The sequence below is a fragment of the Scyliorhinus torazame genome, chromosome 3 (genome assembly GCF_047496885.1).
Source record: "Scyliorhinus torazame isolate Kashiwa2021f chromosome 3, sScyTor2.1, whole genome shotgun sequence".
NCBI classification, from domain to species: Eukaryota; Metazoa; Chordata; class Chondrichthyes; order Carcharhiniformes; family Scyliorhinidae; genus Scyliorhinus; species Scyliorhinus torazame.
Genome location: NC_092709.1, coordinates 79,362,081 through 79,382,700, shown reverse-complemented (window position 1 = coordinate 79,382,700; position 20,620 = coordinate 79,362,081). Strand labels below are relative to the sequence as shown.

At 49.5% G+C, this 20,620-nt stretch overlaps 1 protein-coding gene across 1 annotated transcript in view; it reads left to right on the top strand.

The window, feature by feature from the left end:
- enpep (glutamyl aminopeptidase) overlaps nucleotides 1-20,620 on the top strand; it is a 148,591-nt gene that overhangs the window by 79,587 nt on the left and 48,384 nt on the right. The window contains exons 6-7 of the mRNA XM_072495898.1: nucleotides 7,066-7,179; nucleotides 7,828-7,962. Coding sequence (XP_072351999.1) covers nucleotides 7,066-7,179; nucleotides 7,828-7,962 — 249 coding nt within the window. The remainder of the gene's footprint in view (nucleotides 1-7,065; nucleotides 7,180-7,827; nucleotides 7,963-20,620) is intronic.

The window sequence follows — 20,620 nt, the reverse complement described above, 5'->3', positions numbered from 1 at the left end:
GCCACTGTAATGATCCACAGGAGGCAGGGGTTCTGTCACCACACCAGTATTTATTTGCAATAACTTATATACAAGAGCAGCTCCAAACAGTGCTGCTAGCATTCCAGTCAACTTGAGGCTGCCTCACAAAGCCTTATATGCTTATATGGGCCCCCTCCACGAGCTATCATTGAGGGAGCTCATACTCCAATTGGCCAACCAATAATGCCAATTGGAGGTCATTACATCCTCTTAGAGGTAGTCACAAAGAAGACAGCAGTCTGACTGGGACAGAAACGCATCTCAGCACTTTCCTCCAATACGAACACTGTTTTTCAAATTGAGCTGTTAACAGAATCAATCATTCCAGATAATTAACATCTTTGACTGGAGGCACACAGAACTTTAATATGAGGTTTGGAAGTGTCATCATCAGTAATAACTGTGGTGAACGTTTTGCAGTAACCATTCACCATGTATATAACTGTATCGCGCTGTTGCCCATGTGGGCTCCACCTATGGTCGATTGGAAGGAATTATCTGTAATGTATCATGTTGGTGCCTTGTGGGCTCCGCCCCTGGCTCCACCCCTTGAGGGGAGGTATAAAGAGCAGTAGCCCTGTAGGCGGCTGTCACTAGCAGACCAGTCGCAGGCAGGCACTGTTCTAGTTGATTAAAGCCACAGTTTACTTCTGCTCCTGGTTTCATGTGAATTGATGGTCGCATCAATTTAATCAACTACAACGCCACTATGGAATCGGCCCTCAAACCTGATCGACTGGAACTCGATCCTTAGGCCGCGGAGGCGAAAGGGATTTTTTCGCACTGGCTCCGCTGTTTCAAGGCCTACCTCGCCGCCTCCTCCTCGCCTTCCGTCACCGACGAACAGAAGCTGAGTCTCCTCCATGCCCGGGTGAGCCATCGAATCTCTGTTCAACTTGAGGAAGCCTCCACTTACGCAGGCGCCCTCGCGATGCTACAGCGCCTCTACGTAAAGCCAGTGAACGAGGTATACGCGTGGCATCTCCTCACTACTCGCCGCCAGAGCCCCAGGGAGTCGCTGGAAGAATACCTACGCGACCTCAAAGTCCTTGCACAAAGTTGCAATTACCAGGCCGTTACAGCCACTCAACATATGGACCTCGCCGTCCGGGACACCTACGTGGCTGGAGTCAGGTCCAACTACGTGAGGCAGCGCCGACTCGTAAAAGGTGCCCTAGACCTGGAAGAGACGGTAAAATTAGCCTCCTCTCTAGAAGTAGCATTCCAAAGCCTTAACGCGTTCCTGTCCGATCACGCGACCCGCTCGTGGACCCCCGACCAAAGAGTACCCCAGGCCTGTTCCATGCGGCTGCCCGCCTACCCTGTTATTTCTGCGGCCAGCATCAATATCCCAGGCAGCGCTGCCCGGGCCGGAACTCGAACTGCAGCGACTGCGGAAGAAAAGGACATTTTGCTGAAGTTTGCCTGGCCAGGTCCAAAAACTCTAAATCGCAGGCCTGATCCTCAGACTCACAGGCCCGCAGATCCCGCAGTGTGGCAGCGTGTCTGCAGGCCCCACCCCCCCGGACGCATCATCGGCCTCGTGTTGTCCGTGAGGGCAGCCATCTTCCACCCCACCCAACGTGGGCGACCCATGGGTGTCACCATCTTGGCCGTCCTCACCCACGTGGCCCGCCACATGCGATTCATGGGGGACGCCATCTTGGACGCCATCTTCCTCACCGCCCGACACGTGCGACCGACGGGGGCCGCCATCTTGGCCACCATCTGCAACGCAGCCTGACACATGCGACGGGGGCAGCCATCTTGGGACCACCCCAGGGCCTCCGACCATGCCGGCTACCTGCAACTCAGCACAGTCACCCTTGACCAGTCGCGACCCAAACACCTCCAGAGCTCCATGATGGCCGTCCGGGTAAATGGACACGAAACGCCCTGCCTGTTCGACTCCAGGAGCACGGAGAGCTTCATTCATCCAAACATGGTAAGACGCTGCTCGCTCCCAATCTTCCTGGCACATCAAACCATCTCCCTTGCTTCTGGGTCGCACTCGGTGCAGATCCGGGGGTGCACTACCGTAACCCTCGCAATACAGGACATCAAGTACACCAATTTTAAGTTATATGTACTCCCCGACCTCTGCGGCCCTCTCTTTTTGGAACTGGACTTCCAGTGTAACGTCAGGAGCCTAACTCTGAAGTTCGGCGGGCCCCTACCCCCACTCACCGTATTAGTCTCGCAACCCTAAAAGTCGACCCTCTCCCCCTCTTCGCAAATCTCACCGCCGACTGTAAACCAGTCGCCACCAGAAGCAGGCGTACAGCATCCAGGACAGGACTTTTATCAGGTCCGAGGTCCAGCGACTCTTGCGGGAGGGAGTCATCGAGGCCAGCAATAGCCCCTGGAGAGCTGAGGTGGTGGTCGTCAGGACCGGGGAAAAGAACCGGATGGTTGTAGATTACAGCCAAACCATAAACCGGTACACGCACCTCGATGCGATCCCCTTCCCCGGATCGCAGACATGGTTAATCAGATCGCGCACTACCAGGTGTTCTCCACGGTGGATCTGAAGTCTGCGTACCACCATCTCCCAATCCGCCCGGGGGACCGCCACTACACGGCGTTTGAAGCCTCTTCCACTTCTTCCGGGTCCCCTTTGGCGTCACGAACGGAGTCTCGGTCTTCCAAAGAAAGATGGACCGAATGGTGGACCAGTACGGGCTGCGGGCCACATTTCCGTCCACCATCTGCGGCATGATCAGCAGGACCCCGATGCCAACCTCCAGAGATTTCTCCAAACCGCCTGAACCCTTAACCTCACTTACAGCAAAGAGAAATGCGTTTTCCGCACAACCAGACTAGTCATCCTCAGCTATGTCGTGGAAAACGGTGTTCTAGGACCCGGCCCCGACCGTATGCGCCCCCTCCTGCAACTCCCCCTTCCCCACTGCCCCAAGGCCCTGAAAAGGTGCCTCAGGTTCTTACTACGCCCAGTGGGTCCCCAACTATGCGGACAAAGCCCGCCCACTAATCAAGGCCACCATCTTCCCACTGGCGGCTGAGGCCCGCCAGGCCTTCAGCTGCATCAAGGCGGATATCGCCAAAGCCACGATGCGCGCGGTGGACGGGTCCGTCCCCTTCCTGGTGGAGAGCGACGCATCAGAGGTCGCCCTCGCCGCTACCCTCAATCAGGCAGGCAGGCCAGTAGCATTTTTTTCACAAACCCCACCACCTCCGAAATTCGACACTCCTCGGTCGAAAAGGAAGCCCAAGCCATCGTGGAAGCCGTGTGGCATTGGAGGCACTACCTCGCTGGTAGGAGGTTTACCCTCGTCACCGACCAATGATTGGTAGCCTTCATGTTCGATAATACGCTACGGGGCAAGATCAAGAATGATAAGATCTTGAGGTGGAACTCTCCACCTATAACTACGATATAGGATATCGTCCTGGGAAGCTCAACGAGCCCTCAGATGCCCTGTTCACCATGTATATAACTGTATCACGCTGTTGCCCCTGTGGGCTCCACCTATGTTCCATTCTAAGTTATTACCTGTAATGTATCATGTTGGTGCCTTGTGGGCTCCGCCCCTGGCTCCACCCCTTGAGGGGAGGTATAAAGAGCAGTAGCCCTGTAGGTGGCTCTCACTAGCAGACCAGTCACAGGCAGGCACTGTTCTAGTTGATTAAAGCCACAGTTTACTTCTACTCCTGGTTTTGTGTGAATTGATGGTCGCATCAATAACTCTTCCAACATTTCTCCAATTAGAGTACCTGTCAACGAGTGCCTGTTTCTCTTTATTAGAGTCAGGGAATCATTTGCAAACATCACAGAATACTGCCTTAGAGGTTTCTGCAAAAAACCAGCCAATTTCTAAATTCCATCACCCATTTCTCTTACCCAGTGGAACATATTTTGGCCTCAAGCAATGTCTTCAGGGTAGATTTATTCCCTCACTTCACCAAAATCAGCAATAACTTGTCTCATGCCATTTCAGAGTCCACAGCCTGTTCACTTTTTCACTCATTGTGGTATCTCTGGAAATTGGCAAGCCTCAGTCACTGTTCAATACTTCAAACTTTTTCAAGTAAAATGACAAACTGAGGTGAATTCTCCGCTTCTCCAGCTGTGGGTTCCTCGCCGGTACGCCGTTACTGGCAACAGGATGTGCCGTTCCAGTGACCAACCAATGGGATCTCCCACTGTAGCCACCCCACACCACTGGGAAACCCGCAGGCGGGGGTGCGCTGCTGGTGGATCGGAGAATCTCGCCAGCAGAGAATTCACCCCAGTGTCTTTTTGCCTAACTTCATCGTCTTGCCTTACATTTTCTGTGTTTTTAACTATCAGATTGATAGTATCGCTTCACATTGCTAAAGAAACTAATCTTGATTTTAGACAGCTAATAAAGTGTCTGGAAGAGCAGGCGTACGCACAGATAATCCCACATTTTTATCAAATTTAAGCTCTGCACAAATGGGATGGATCTTTTAACATTGAAGCTGTGATTCTGATCATGGATTTCAAACAAAACTCGCTCTAACATCTTCTTTCGCATCCCCTCCCCCCTCACAAACTTTCCCTCTCCGGGGACCTTGCAACCCCATCCAAATTCTCCTTCCATGCAACACGGTCTTCTCTCACTCCCTCCCTCTTCCCACACATTCACACTCTTTCCCACCAACCCATCCTCTCACAGTCACCCTCCCCAGCCCCCAGCCCCCAACCCCTTGCATTGTTCCATTCTCACTCACCTGGGGTCTTCAAGGCAGCCTGCTTCACCCACACTGCGTCTTCCTCATGGCCACTGCGCCTCTCCCTCACCTCAGGATGTTGTTGCCTGGGAGGGGGAGTTCCGCTCTATTGCCAGCTCAAACCTAGTTCTCAGCTCCTCTTGGCTTTTCGAGGCGTTGTTGCAGACCTGTTGTTAGCTTGGCAGAGGCGGGGGGGATCTGGTCTGCTGCCGGAACAAACCTGCTTGGATCCTCGAGGCTTGTTTTTGGGGCGTGATCATGCGACTATTACTGGCCCAGGGCGGGGTGGGGAGGAGGTCCTGTTCTGCTCTGCTGTCAGCGCAAACCTGTGGTTTCACGTGTCTGGACCTGCTGCCAACAACGGTTACTTTTTCCACTTGTTGAGACTCACCTAATCAAAGTCTGATTTCACTGTGCATTTGCTGCTGAAAGATTCATGAGCCTATCAGCAGCAAATACAGAGTAATTAGCCTCTGCTTGGATACCCTGCCAACTGTCGCCTCTAGCCAAGTCGAACTGGCTAGAGGCGACTACGCCACCCCAATCGGGGTCCTGTACTTTAGATGCGATGGGCGGGATTCTCCGCTTGCTGACGCCGATTTCGTAATCGGCGATCGGCCAGAGAATCCCTTTTGAGGACCGAATCTGGGGCGGCGCCTGTTTTTGCATGCTCCGCCCCCTCCAAAACGGCATCATCGGGGAGTACGCCGCACGCCATTGGGAAAGCCTCAGGACGCTACCAGAAGGCCCTCCCCCGATGGGCCAAGTTCACGACGGCACGGTTCACTTGTGCTCTCAGTTTTCCTGAACCTCGTGTAGCGGCTGCGGACTGTGGCCAGCGCCGCCACAGTTGAGGGGGGGGGGGGGGGAGCCATGCCACTGGCCAGGGGGGCTTTGGTGAGGGTTGGGGGAACTGGTGGGGGGGTGATCCAGTGGTGGCGAGCGGGTGTCCAAGGGGGCCCTCTCTGTCAGGTCGGGTCTGCGTGCGGCCGGCGCCATGTTGTATGGCACGACCGCTGCAGATCATCACCGTGTGCATGCGCGGCCACGGACCCGGCCATTCTCTGGTCGTTTTTGGCGCGGGAGCCGGGTGTTTTACTTGATGCCGCTGCTTGCCCCTCGCCGGTCCTGGAATCAGTGAGAGTTCGGCGCCGATTCTGGCATAAAACGCCTCATCCCACGCCGGCGTCGGCACTTAACCGCAGAATTGGAGAATCCAGCTCCATGTGTTTTATTGTAAATCTGCCTCTGACAAAGAGCCAAAAAGACGCTAAACATTAACTCTGCTTTCTGTCCTCACATCCACTGCCAGACCTGCTGCATTTTTCCAGCATCATCTTTTCTTTCCCCAATAACACAAGATGAGCAGATGTTATAGGGGAGACCATTTAAAAACAATCCGATCTTCAGATTTCAGGATTTGAATGAGTAGCTTGGTTAAGAAACATGCTGCAAATGTTTTGTTTTCATCTAATATAATGCTACTTTCATAAAAAATATTATTGAAACCATTGTACAATGTAACTGTCCATGGACTAGATTTTATGAGGGCATGTTCCCTCTGGGGTGAGTTCACCTCTGCTTACCCTGTTGTCCCCAGTTCAATTTTTCGGGTGATGATCCTTTAATTAGTATGAGGTGTGATTTCCGTCCACCTCCAGGGGGATGCCAATCGGAGGCCAGCAGTCCTGTACACCAACAGTGCCAAGGAGCCGTAGTGGTCACTGTTGGCACTGCAGGTAAGGGAAGGAGGTGCTTTTCAGTGACAGACCTGGACATTCAGGTATGCACAGGCTCGCGCTGGGATCGGGTAGGCATGAAATGAGATAACATTTTCTAAACAACCCTGATTGTGCTAAAAATTACGTTAACAACCAATTTAAGATTATCAGTCGGATTCGCAGTCTGGCTCAATTACCCAAGCTAGAAGCTACATATATTCATTGACAGGGCCCTTTCCTTTGCAAAAGAAAAGAACATATCTACGCATTGCTCCTTTTTTAAACTAAAGAAAAGTCGGTTCATTCCCTTACAAATTCTTTGGCTGATCAGAGTCAAATTGCTTGGTTTGAATTTGAGCAAAAGGTTGGCTGTTAACTGTCCCCTGATGCATTCTCTGTGGCATCACCTCCACCAATCAAAGTCCAGTTGCAAACCAATCAGCACCCTCTTCTCATGAAGGATAAATTGTTGTTCCCTTTGCGGTTTGGTATTAGGAGTCTTACGACCGGATGTTTCATTCAGCTATCTTTTTGTTGAAGTTAAATGCACTGAAATCAAACCATCAACCTATTAGCATGCCAATAACGGATGTATTTATACTTACAGTGGTTTGGAAATCTTGTGACCATGGATTGGTGGGACGACTTGTGGCTGAATGAAGGATTTGCCAGTTTCTTTGAGTATATTGGAGTAAATGTCACTGAACCTAGTTGGTCCATGGTAAGTCAATATGTCACATAGGGTCTGAAATTGCATCATTGATACCAGCATACAAAATGCTTGATCCTTTTCCTTCTATTTAAGTAGAGGTATCATTTCTGTATTAATCTGTTGAAAATAAATGGGTTCACAATGAGTTCAGAAATTAGCAGCTCACTGTCCTACTGAGTAGCAAAGGATGATCAATGGTGACTGGGATGAGGAAATCAAGACAATGAAACAGATTGTAAAAAACATTTAAAGTTGACAAAGCAATTTGCATCAAAGAGTGAAGTAATTGATCAGTTGTCCTAAAAATATGAAATAATTTAATTTAGTAGTGATGGATGCTGTAATTAAACAACCGTGACTCATCAAATACCATCAACCTAAATTTTAACATTTTACTGAGTGAATGGAACAATACTCAGCTACCACAAATCTGTACACTTAATTAATTAATTAAAATTGGAATTCTTTATTACCTTTCCAGTAGGAAAGCAACTATTGTTGTCCCTTATTTTCTAAATATTTTCTTTCAAGTTTTCTAAGTTAATACACTGGTGGCTTTTGTGCATCGCTGAGTCTTCCTGCCTTTTTATATAATTTTATTGTACAACTATCCCTGATTGATTTGGACACTAATATCTCTGATATTATCTTTCACAGTTGGATCAGATTCTCATAGATGATGTTTTGTCTGTGATGAACGATGATGCTTTGTTGTCATCCCATCCAATCATTGTTAATGTAGCAACACCAGCAGAAATTACCTCCGTATTTGATGGCATATCATATAGTAAGGTAAGAACTGCATTTAGTTATTGTAACTGGGTTATACATTGGACCTTCTTTGTAGCACTGTAAGTATGTTGGAGTATTTCTCATCAGCTTGTAATTACTGAACGGGCTGGATTTTCCCAGTCCTGCGAATGGGGCATTGTGTGTGTGTGTGTGTGTGGGGGGGGTGCTATTTCCCAGGTCTCCACACTGGATTTGAGCAAGATAAGGAGGTTCACTACATTAAGGATTGAAGGCTACAAAGGGAGATGAGTATCCTGCACCCAGTGAATCTGATAACTTCTGCTGTACAGTCACCACCAATGCCCCAGTGGAAGCAGCAAGAGTATTGTTAGTGGCATCACCATGCAATCCATTTCTTCTGGCACTAAGTACTCCTGAACTTCACTTGGTTATCATGAGCCACAGAGATACCACTGAAAAGACAATTGAGAAATTGACAATTCTCTGTTCCCTCATGGTCTCCATACATGCCTTCTGGCACAACATACCAGATTGTCATCCTGACAATCTCCATCAGTTCCTCCTATATCTGCATAATCACAGCATTTGTACAAGTCCACTCCATTGCATTTTGAACTCTTATCCTGCAACCAAACATAGAAAGAGTGTGACACAACTCTCCACTCTGGCATTCATAAGGCGGCATGTGGTTAGCACAGCTGTCTCACAGCACTGGGGACCCAGGCTCAATTCCAGACAGGGTCACTCTCTGTGTGGAATTTGTATGTTCTCCCGTGTCTGCGTGTGTTTCCTCCGGCTGCTCCGGTTTCCTCCCACAGTCTAAAGGTGTGCATGTTAGGTAGAGTGGCCATACTAAATAACCCTTCGTGTCCAGGGATGTGCAGGTTAGATTATGGGGTTACGGGGAAAGGGCAGGATAGACGGGGGAGTGGGCATGGGAAGAGTGTTCATTTGTAGGGTTGGTGCGGACTCGATGGGCCAAATGGCTTCCATCTGCACTGTAGGGATTCTATGAAGGCGGCATCACTGGGAGGCCTATTGCATGCATTCACTCACATTTGGCATTGCACTGAGTCCTAATGTTTGGTCATGGTCCTCTGATCTGATGCTACGTTCAGTCTTGATGCACATCAGTCCTTCTTGTGTCTGGTGCATGGTTCATCTACAGAGTTGCACATCAATTGACTGCCACTATACATGTGGGCCTGACATTTTGCCATCATGTATGCCACTAACTTTGCCAGCCCTAGCTAGATCATTGAAGCACTTCCACCACTGCACCCACATTCATTCAATAATCCCACGGTTTATCGCTTCTTAAGCGTTCATCATGAGGCCAACTGGTGTTTTTCTCATGTAGCACCTGCAAGAGCATTTCCAGAACGGTATCACTGAAGCGTGAATAATAATAATAATCATTACTGTCACAAATAGGCTTACATTAACCCTGTAATGAAGTTACTGTGAAAATCCCCTCGTCGCCACACTCTGCTGCCTGTTCGAGTACACTGAGGGAGAATTCAGAATGTCTAATTCACCTAGCAAGCATGTCTTTCGGGACTTGTGGGAGGGACACGGAGGAAACCCACGCAGACACGTGGAGAACGTGCAGGCTCCGCACAGACATTGACCCAAGCCAGGAATCGAACCTGGATCCCTGCCGCTGTGAAGCAACAGTGCTAACCACTGTACTACCGTGCTGCCCCACCTTTCCTCACAATGCAACCATTACCCATGCACTTCCGTTGACTACATCCCATCCAGGAGTGGCGTGAACCCAGCTTCCTCTATGTGCACACAGTGTGAAAGCTGCAGATTTCCCTTTAGAGATGGCATCTTCATGCTCCCACAAGGCATTCATTATTGACATTATTAGTCACCTTCCCCCACAGACCTTTCGGCAATTGGCTGGAATTGAGAAGATCACTGTAGATGTCTTGCCATTCTGACCTGGGGAAGACCCCACCAATGGGATCTCAAGACCATTGACAAAATATAGCCTAATAAATCAGAGGGTTGAAATAGTGTTTTGAGGTATTGAGCGCAATTTTCCCAAAAAATTTCAAAGTGTAAAGGCCCCTCCACCAAAGCCTCCCTCAACCATGGCAAGGCCGCCCCCTCCCAAAGTGAATGAAACTATGCTGTGGATTCACCAAAAGGCCCCTTCAGGCCCTCCCCCTTCCAGCTGGGGGGCAGGAGCATTCTGGGAGGCCAAAATATTCCACTTCAATCTCGCTGATGAGATTGAAATGGACTCTAATGTGTTCTGATCAGGTTCTTGCTGTTTTTCATAGAAATTTCATAGAATTTACAGTGCAGAAGGAGGCCATTCGTCCCATCGAGTCTGCACCGGCTCTTGGAAAGAGCACCCTACCCAAGGTCAACACATCCGCCCTATCCCCATAACCCAGTAACCCCACCCAACACTAAGGGCAATTTTGGACACTAAGGGCAATTTATCATGGCCAATCCACCTAACCTGCACATCTTTGGACTGTGGGAGGAAACCGGAGCACCCGGAGGAAACCCACGCATACACGGGGAGGATGTGCAGACTCCGCACAGACAGTGACCCAAGCCGGAATCGAACCTGGGACCCTGGAGCTGTGAAGCAATTGTGCTATCCACAATGCTACCGTGCTGCCCTTTTGGGGCGAGAATCTGATCTTCCCAGAGGGAGCGGGCCGGGAGACTAACAGCGGGTTTGAAACCTGATGAGAATCCCGTTTTGGGCCTCATTTTTATTTTAAATGTATTTTATGACAGACATGTATCAAAACAGATTATAACCCATAAACACCCTGGGAAACAAACTTCCCAGCAATCAACTACACAGTCTGTACAAATTTCCCCCCCCCTTTTTCACCCCCGCTCCCTCCCCCACCCCCTCCCCTGCAACAAACTACTCCACAAACACGGTCACAAACACGTTTTCTCAAACCCCTCTGTCGACCCCTTTAACTCATTCTTTATCTTCTCCAACTGCACAAAGTCGTACAGGTCACCCAACCAAGCCGCTACCCCCGGTGGTGATGCCGACTGCCATTCTAGTAGAATTTGCCGCCGCGCAATCAGAGAGGCGAAGGCCCCGACATCGGCATTCCCCCTCTCCATGAGCACCGGCTTCTCTGAAACCCCAAATATTGCCACCAAAGGTGGTCCACCTCCTCCTCCACTATACTGGCTAAGACCGCGAACACTCCCTGCCAGAATCATCCCAATTTTTTGCAACCCCAAAACTTATAGAACAGTACAGTACAGAACAGGCCCTTCGGCCCTCGATGTTGTGCCGAGCTTTGTCCGAAATCAAGATCAAGCTAAATCACTCCCTGACATTCTGGTGTGCTCCATGTGCGTATCCAATAACCGTTTGAAAATTCCTAAAGTCTCCGACTCCACTATCACAGCAAGCAGTCCATTCCACACCCTAACCACTCTCTGCGTAAAGAACCTACCTCGGACATCCCTCCTATATCTCCCATCCCGAACATTATAGTTATGTCCCCTTGTAACAGCTACATCCACCCGAGGAAATAGTCTCTGAACTTCCACTCTATCTACCCCCCTCATCATCTTATAAACCTCTATGAAGTCACCTCTCATCCTCCTTTGCTCCAATGAGAAAAGCCTTAGCTCCCTCAACCTTTCCTCATAAGACCTACTCTCCAATCCAGGCAGCATCCTGGTAAATCTCCTTTGCACCTTTCCAATGCGTCCACATCCTTCCTATAACGAGGTGACCAGAACAGCACACAATACTCCAAATGTGGTCTCACCAGGGTCCTGTACAGTTGCAGCATAACCCCACGGCTCTTAAACTCAAGCCCCCTGTTAATAAACGCTAACACACTATAGGCCTTCTTCACGGCTCTATCCACTTGAATGGCAACCTTCAGAGATCTGTAGACATGAACCCCAAGATCTCTCTGTTCCTCCACATTCCTCAGAACTCTGCTATTGACCCTGTAATCCACATTCAAATTTGTCCTTCCAAAATGAATCGCCTCGCACTTATGAGGGTTAAAGTTTTTCGGCCCAGCTCTGCATCCTATCAATATCTCTTTACAGCCTACAACAGCCTTCCACTCATCCACTACTCCACCAATCTTGGTGTCATCAGCAAATTTACTGACCCACCCTTCAGGCCCCCCCTCAAGTCATTTATAAAAATCACAAATAGCAGAGGACCCAGCACTGATCCATGTGGTACACCGCTGGTAACTGGTGTCCAGTCTGAAAATTTTCCATCCACCATCACCCTCTGTCTTCTATGTGATACACAGCAAGAAGTCTTACAACACCAGGTTAAAGTCCAACAGGTTTGTTTCGATATCACTAGCTTTCGGAGCGCTGCTCCTTCCTCAGGTGAATGACGTGGTATGTTCCAGAAACATATAGATAGACAGATTCAAAGATGCCAGACAATGCTTGGAATGCGAGCATTAGCAGGTGATTAAATCTTTACAGATCCAGAGATGGGGTAACCCCAGGTTAAAGAGGTGTGAATTGTGTCAAGCCAGGACAGTTGGTAGGATTTTGCAGGCCAAATGGTGGGGGATGAATGTAATGCGATATGAATCCCAGGTGCCGGTTGAGGCCACACTCTTGTGCGGAACTTGACTATAAGTTTCTGCTTGACGATTCTGCGTTGTCGCGCGTCCTGAAGGCCGCCTTGGAGAACGCTTACCTGGAGATCAGAGGCTGAATGCCCTTGACTGCTGAAGTGTTCCCCGACTGGAAGGGACCATTCCTGCCTGGTGATTGTCGCGTGATGTCCGTTCATTCGTCTGCATGGTCTCGCCAATGTACCACGCTTCGGGACATCCTTTCCTGCAGCGTATGAGGTAGACAACATTGGCCGAGTCGCACGAGTGTGTACTGTGTACCTGGTGGGTGGTGTTCTCACGTGTAATGGTGGTATCCATGTCGATGATCTGGCACGTCTTGCAGAGATTGCCATGGTAGGGTTGTGTGGTGTCGTGGTCACTGTTCTGAAGGCTGGGTAGTTTGCTGCAAACAATGGTTTGTTTGAGGTTGCGCGGTTGTTTGAAGGCAAGTAGTGGGATGTGGGGATGACCTTGGCAAGATGTTCATCTTCATCGATGACGTGTTGAAGGCTGTGAAGAAGATGTCGTAGTTTCTCCACTCCGGGAAAGTACTGGACGACGAAGGGTATTCTGTGGGTTGTGTCCCATGTTTGTCTTCTGAGGAGGTCAGTGCGTTTTTTTTGCTGTGGCGCGTTGGAACTGTCGATCGATGAGTCGAGCGCCATATCCCGTTCGTACGAGAGCATCTTTCAACGTCTGTAGATGTCTGTTACGCTCATCCTCGTCTGAGCAGATCCTGTGTATACGGAGAGCTTCCTCAGAAACCGCGTGAGGGTACTGGAGCTGGAGCTGGATGGAACTTCGGATCATTCGGGAGGCAGAGGTGGTCATAGATAGTAGCTTCAGGGATGTAGTTATTCTGAAGAATGAAGATAGATGGGTGACGGTGAGTGGGGCTGGGAGGAAGCAGTCAGTACAGGGATCCCCTGTGGTTGTTCCCCTTAGTAACAAGTATACCGCTTTGGATACTGGTGGGGGGGAGACGACTTACCAGGGGTAAGCCGGTGTATACGGGATGGCTTCTTTAATGTGTTTAGGGTGGAAGCTGGAGAAGTGGAGCATCGTGAGGTTATCCGTGGGCTTGCGGTAAAGCAAAGTGCTGAGGGTACCGTCCTTGATGGAGCCGAGTGTGTCCAAGAATGCAACTGATTTTAGAGAGTAGTCCATGGTGAGTCTGATGGTTGGATGGAACTTCTTGATGTCATCGTGTAGTCGTTTCAGTGATTCTTCGCCATGGGTCCAAAGGAAAAAATGTCATCGATGTGTCTGGTGTATAACGTCGGTTGGAGGTCCTGTGCAGTGAGTAGGTCTTGTTCAAACTTGTGCATGAAGATGTTGGCGTATTGGGGTGCGACTTTGGTCTCCATGGCTGTTCCGTGCGTGTGGCCCTATCCCTCTCCATTGCAATAGTGAAAGACACCGAATTGTGGTCACTATCTCCAAAGTGCTCTCCCACAAACAAATCTAACACTTGGCCCGGTTCATTACCCAGTACCAAATCCAATGTGGCCCCACCTCTTGTCGGCCTATCCACATATTGTGTCAGGAAACCCTCCTGCACACACTGAACAAAAACTGCCCCATCCGAACTGTTCGACCTATAGAGGTTCCAATCAATATTTAAAGTGACCCATGACAACTACCCTGAGACCGCACACCTATCCATAATCTGCTTTTCAATTTCTTCCTTCACATCTCTATTACTATTTGGGGGCCTATAGAAAACTACCAACAACGTGACTGCTCCTTTCCTATTTCTAACTTCAGCCCATATTACCTCAGTGGGCAGATCCCCCTCAAACTGCCTTTCTGCAGCTGTTAAACTGTCCTTGATTAACAATGCCACTCCTCCACCTCTTTTACCACCTTCCCTACTCTTACTTAAACATCTATACCCCGGAACTTCCAACAACCATTCCTGTCCCTGTTCTAACCATGTCTCCGTAATGGCCACAACATCGTAGTCCCAAGTACCAATCCATGCTCCAAGTTCATGTACTTTATTCCGGATGCTCCTTGCATTAAAGTAGACACACTTCAACCCACCTTCCTGTCTGCCGGTACATTCTTGTGATCTTTATACCCTCCTCAGTACCTCACTACTCTCAACACTGGCTTCTGGACTACAGCTCGTTTTCCCATCCCGCTGACAAATTAGTTTAACCCCCCCCCCGAAGAGCCGTAGCAAATTTTCCTCCCAGGATATTGGTGCACAGGTCCCACCTTCCCCAGAATGTGCTCCAATTATCCACATAACTGAAACCCTCCCTCCTACACCATCCCTGCAGCCATGTGTTTATCTGCACTCTCTCCTGTTCGTCACCTCGCTAGCACGTGGCACCGGCAACAAACCAGAGATGGCAACATGGTTTGTCCTGGCTCTCAGCTTCCACCCTAGCTCCCTAAATTCCTGTTTTAAATCCCCGTCCCTATTCTTACCTGTGTTGTTGGTACCGATGTGTACCACGACGTGTGACTGTTCCCCCTCCCCCTTAAGGATTCTGAAAACACGGTCCGAGACGTCACGGACCCTGGCACCCGGGAGGCAACATACCATCTGTGAGTCTCTTTCGTTGCCACAGAACCGTCTATCTGTCCCTCTAACTATCGAGTCCCCAATAACTATTGCTCTCCTGCTTTCCCCCCCTTCGCTTCTGAGCCACAGGGACGGACTCAGTGCTGGAGTTCCGGTCACCATGGCTTACCCCTGGTAAGTCGTCTCCCCCCCACCAGTATCCAAAGCGGTATACTTGTTACTAAGGGGAACAACCACAGGGGATCCCTGTACTGACTGCTTCCTCCCAGCCCCACTCACCGTCACCCATCTATCTTCATTCTTCGGAATAACTACATCCCTGAAGCTACTATCTATGACCACCTCTGCCTCCCGAATGATCCGAAGTTCCATCCAGCTCCAGCTCCAGTTCCCTAACGCGGTTTCTGAGGAGATGGAGATGGGTGCACTTCCCACTGGTGAAATCAGCAGGGATACTGATGGCGTCCCTCACTTCAAACATTCTGCAGGAGGAACATTACACTGCCTTCCCTGCCATCCCCCCCGAGATAACTTGCGGTATAAAACAAGGAAAAGAAAGAAAGAGCTGACCTGATATTCACTCACCCCCTTAGGTTAGAGGAGGTGGAAGGGTGGTGGACACTACAAGTGTAGTGTCTCGGGTTTAGCAACTGCCCAACTTAAATACAGGTAAAAATAAAACACTTAACTAGCAAGCACTGCGTTCCGCACTATAACAGCAATCAGCTGTTATGGGCCCCATCAAACAATTTAAATCTGTACTACTTACCCAGCAGTCACTCTATCCTCACTCCGACAGGATTCAGTTGGAAACCCCCAATGCTAAGTTTTTTAAAATTCACTCATCTTCCCAGCAAGCACTCAGCAACCACTGCGCCCCGCACTATAACAGCAATCAGCTGTTATGGGCCCGTGCAAACAATTTAAATCTGTGCGCATGATTCGCTGGTCCCCTCTCATACTCATCTGCTATCCCCTGAAAAAAACCACTCATTCTTGCCCGAGACATATTCACTCAGTGCACCACCTTAAACTGTATCAGGCTTAACCTTGCATAGGAGCGGGTCACATTTAACCTGCGGAGGGCCTTGCTCCATAACCCCCCAATTGATCTCCCACCCAATTCCCCATCCCATTTCTCCTTCATCTTCACCATCCACTCGCCTCCCTGCCCCCCCAGCCACTTGCATATATTCCCAGTCTTCCCTCCTCTTCCACATCCGGAAGCAGCAGTCGCTCCAGCAGGGTGTATCCCGGCAACCAAGGGAACCCCCTCCTGACCTTTCGCGCAAAGTCTCTAACCTGCAGATACCTGAACTCACTACCCCTCGGCAGCTCAACCCTCTTCTTGAGCTCCTCCAGACTGGTGAACCCTTCCTCCAAATACAGATCCCTCACCTTGACCAGTCCCACTTACCTCCACCTCATGTATGTACTATCCATCCCCCGCCGGCTCACATCCATGATTCTCACACAGCGGCGTTGGAACCGACATCCCTTCCACCCTAAAATGCCTCCTCAGCTGATTCCATATCTTCACCGTGGACTGCACCACTGGGCTCCCTGAATACCTACTCAAACCTATTGGCAACACTGCTGTCACCATAGCCCTCAAACTAGACCCCTTACAAGATTCCTCCTCCATCCTAACCCACTCCACCCCATCTTCTTCCCACCATCACCGCACTTATCCACATTCATCGCCCAGTAATAATGAAGCAGGTTAGGAAAGACCAACCCCTTCTGCTGCCTCTGCCTCTGTAGCAGGGTCCTCACGACCCACGGTGCCTTCCCCTCCCAAAAAAAGTCCGAAATGATCATGTCCAATTTCTGAAAGAAGGCCTTTTGTTTAAAGATCGGGAGAGCCTGAAAAATAAACAAGAACCTCGGCAGACTATTCATTTTCACTTGGACCCTCCCCGCCAATGTCAAGTGCAATGTATCCCACCTCTTAAGATCCTCCCTGGCTTCCTCCACGAGCTTTGTTAAGTTCCACTTATGGAGCCCCGTCCATTCCCTCGCATGCTGAAACCCCAAATGCCTAAACCTATCCCTCGCTTCCGTAAATGGCATCCCCCCTAAATTTGCCCGCAGTCCCAGCTCATTCACTGGGAAAACCTTGCTTTTCCCTACATTCAGTTTATACGCAGAGAACCCTCCAAACATCCCCAGCAGGCTCATAATCCTTCCCATACTCTCCAGCTGATCCAAAACATACAGCAACAGGACATCAGCATAGAACGACACCCCTCTGTCCCCTCAGAATCCCCCACTCCGCCGAACCACTGAGCGCCATCGCCAACAGCTCTATGGCCAGCCCAAACAACAACGGCGACAGCGGGCACCCTGGAACCCCTGTGTAAATCAAAGCTCCGCGAACTCACATTATTCGTCCTCACACTCACCTGCAACCGCACCCATGCATGAAATCTAGGCCCAAACCCAACCTTCCCAAAATCTCGAACAAGTACCGCAACTCCACCTGATCAAATGCCTTCTCCGCATCCATGGACACCACCAACTCCGGTACCAGAGACCCTGACAGATTCCTTCAACATCCGTCTTATATTACTCGCAAGCTGCCAGCCCTTCACGAAGCCTGTTTGATCTTCTGCAACTATCCCTGGGACACTATCCTCCTTCCTCCCCGCCAACAACTTAGCCAATACTTTCATATCCGTGTTCAATAGTGATATGGGCCTATGCGACCCACATTCCGCCGGATCCTTCCCCTTTTTCAGAATTAGCATGATTACTGCCTGCGCCATCTCTCCGGCAGCTCCCCCTTTTCTAGCGGTTCATTAAATGCCCCCAACAGATGTGTGCGAGGTCCGTTGCAAATTCCTTCTAAAATTCCGCTGGGTACCCATGTGGCCCTGGGGACTTTCCCGGCTTCACACCCCTGATCCTATCCAACACCTCCCTCAGACCCAGGGGCTCCTCCAATGCCTGTCTCTTTGCTTACTCCACCTGGGGAAACTCCAGCTCGTCCAGAAACCACCCCATGTCCCCCTCCTCTCCCCCCGGGTCCACCTCGTACAGTCCCTGGTAATACTCTCTAAACGCCTTGTTTATCTTCTCCGGCTCCGACAACACATCCCCAGCCCCGAATCATATCTTCAATATTTCCTTGGACGCGGCCTGCCTCCGCAGCTGGTGTGCCAGCATGGGGCTCGCCTTCTCCCCATAATCATGCTGCACCCCTCCTGCCCTACGCAGTTGCCCGACCGCCCTCCCCGTTGTCAACCTGTCAAATTGCCCCTGCAATGTTTTCCTCCTCGCTAATCCCTCCGCGGGGGGCATCCTTGATTTCTTCTTGTCCACCTCCACTATGTTGCTCACTGGACGGTCAAGTTCCTCCCTTCTTTCCTTATCCGCATGAGCCTTAACCAAAATAATTTCCCCCCGGACCACTGCCTTCAGTGCTTTCCAAAAAATGGCCGCCCACACCTCCCCACTTTGATTCAACTCCACAAATTCCTTAACGGCGTCCGCACCTTATCACAAAGACCTCCATCCGCCAACAACCCCGAATCAAACCACCATCCCGGCCTCTGCTCCCGTATCGATCTAATCCAGCCAGTGGGGCACATGGTCTGAAATAATTATCCCTGCATACTCTGCCCCCTCCACCCCAACCAAAATCTCCCGAAGTAATCAATCCTCGAATACACCTTATAGACGTGTGAAAGGAAGGAATACGCCCTTCCCCTTGGGTTTTGAAAGCGCCATGGATCCACCATACCCATCCTCTGCATAAACACCCCCAGCTCCCTTGCCATTCATACTTTACCCATCGACCTGGGGCTCGATCTATCCACCCTCGGCTCTAGGTCACAGTTAAAATCTCCTCACATGATCACCTGGTACGTGGCCAAATCCGGGATTGCTGCCAGCAACCACCTCATAAAACTTACATCATCCCAATTTGGCGCATACACATTTACCAACCCCACTGGTACCCCTTCCAATACCCCACTCACAATCACATATCTCCCACCCGGATCCCTCACCTCCTTTGCACTCACAAATCCCGTTTTTTTACTCATTAAAATCGCCATTCCCCTCGATTTTGAATCAAATCCCGAGTGGAAAACCTTCCTGACCCACCCCTTCCTTAACCTAGCCTGGTCCTTCACATGGAGGTTCTTTTCCTGCAGAAAGACTACCCCCGCTTTCAAGCTCCTGAGGTGTGCGAACACCCGCGACCTTTTAACCGGCCCATTCAGTCCCCGGACGTTCCACATCATCAGTCTTACTGGAGGTCTACCGTCCGTCATCTCCCCCACTTAACCCCGCCTCCTGAATCCACCCTATACCTAGCCAATTCCAGATGGCCCCCTTCTCTGACCCCCCCCTCCCCCCACCGCTTTTGGGCCTCATGCTCGAATCCCGGCTTGTGCTAACAGTCCTGGTGAATTGGCCTCATTATGAAGACATTTGTGTGAATTTCAGTAAAAACTGGACAATCTCAGCAGGTCTGGCAGCATCTTTGGAGAGAGAAGGGAGCTAACGTTTTGAGTCCGGTGACTCTTTGTGACAGTTGGAGAGAACTGGAAATGGGGTCAGATTTATACTATTCTGGGGAGGTGTGGAGCGGTGGGGTAGGATAGGCCAGCATCGATAGGTGGAGATTGACAAAGATGTCATGGGCAGAAAGACAAAAGGAATGTAAAAGGGGTGTTTAAGGCGAAGAAGGGTGCTGATAGTGGCACATAAAGAGATTAGAATGTGTGAATGGCAGAACAAAGGTGAGCAGTGTATCAATGGGCAACCAGGAACAGGGAACCAATAGCCTAATTGGGGTGGGGGAGGGGGGTCAACAGTGAGGGAAAAACACATCAATGGAACAAATGAAAAAAAATTGATAGAAATAAAAATGGGGTGAAGGTGGAGGAGAGAGTTCACTGTCTGAAGTTGTTGAACTCCATGTTAAGTCCGGAAGGCTGTAACATGTCTGATTGGAAGATGAGGTGCTGTTCCTCCAGTTTACATTGTGCTTCTGAATTGGAAGACGAGGTATCAGTATCCGCAGTAATTTTCTTTTATCTTTGTATGAAATTACTATTTTAAAAGGTACATGCTTTCATTTAAATCATGAAGAAGAATTAGTGTGTTTCTCAGTTATATTGTACAACATAATTTCAATGTCACAGTGGCCCCTAAAATCTGACACTGTAAGTAGGGGCCACTATACTTGATAAATGTGCATTAGTGAACAATTAAAACTTATCACTCCATATTGTTGAATTGCATTGCAGACATCTGTTCGTGGTGAAATGAAAGATATGTTGAATTGACTGTAAACAAAATAATGTTGCAAACAATTCCAACTTACAAATTATAATGTTTGAGTGCAAACATAGGCCAGTATTACAGTCTTTGTCCTAGAACATTACTCACCTTTATTTAGATCCTATTCATTTACTGGAATATTATGTGTATGCCACAGTAAATTGATTGTTCAAATATTTCATTTTGTGTGCCTTTATGACAATCTCACAAAAGTGTTATAACTGTAAACAGCAGAGTGCCATAAATTAGTATGAGGCTG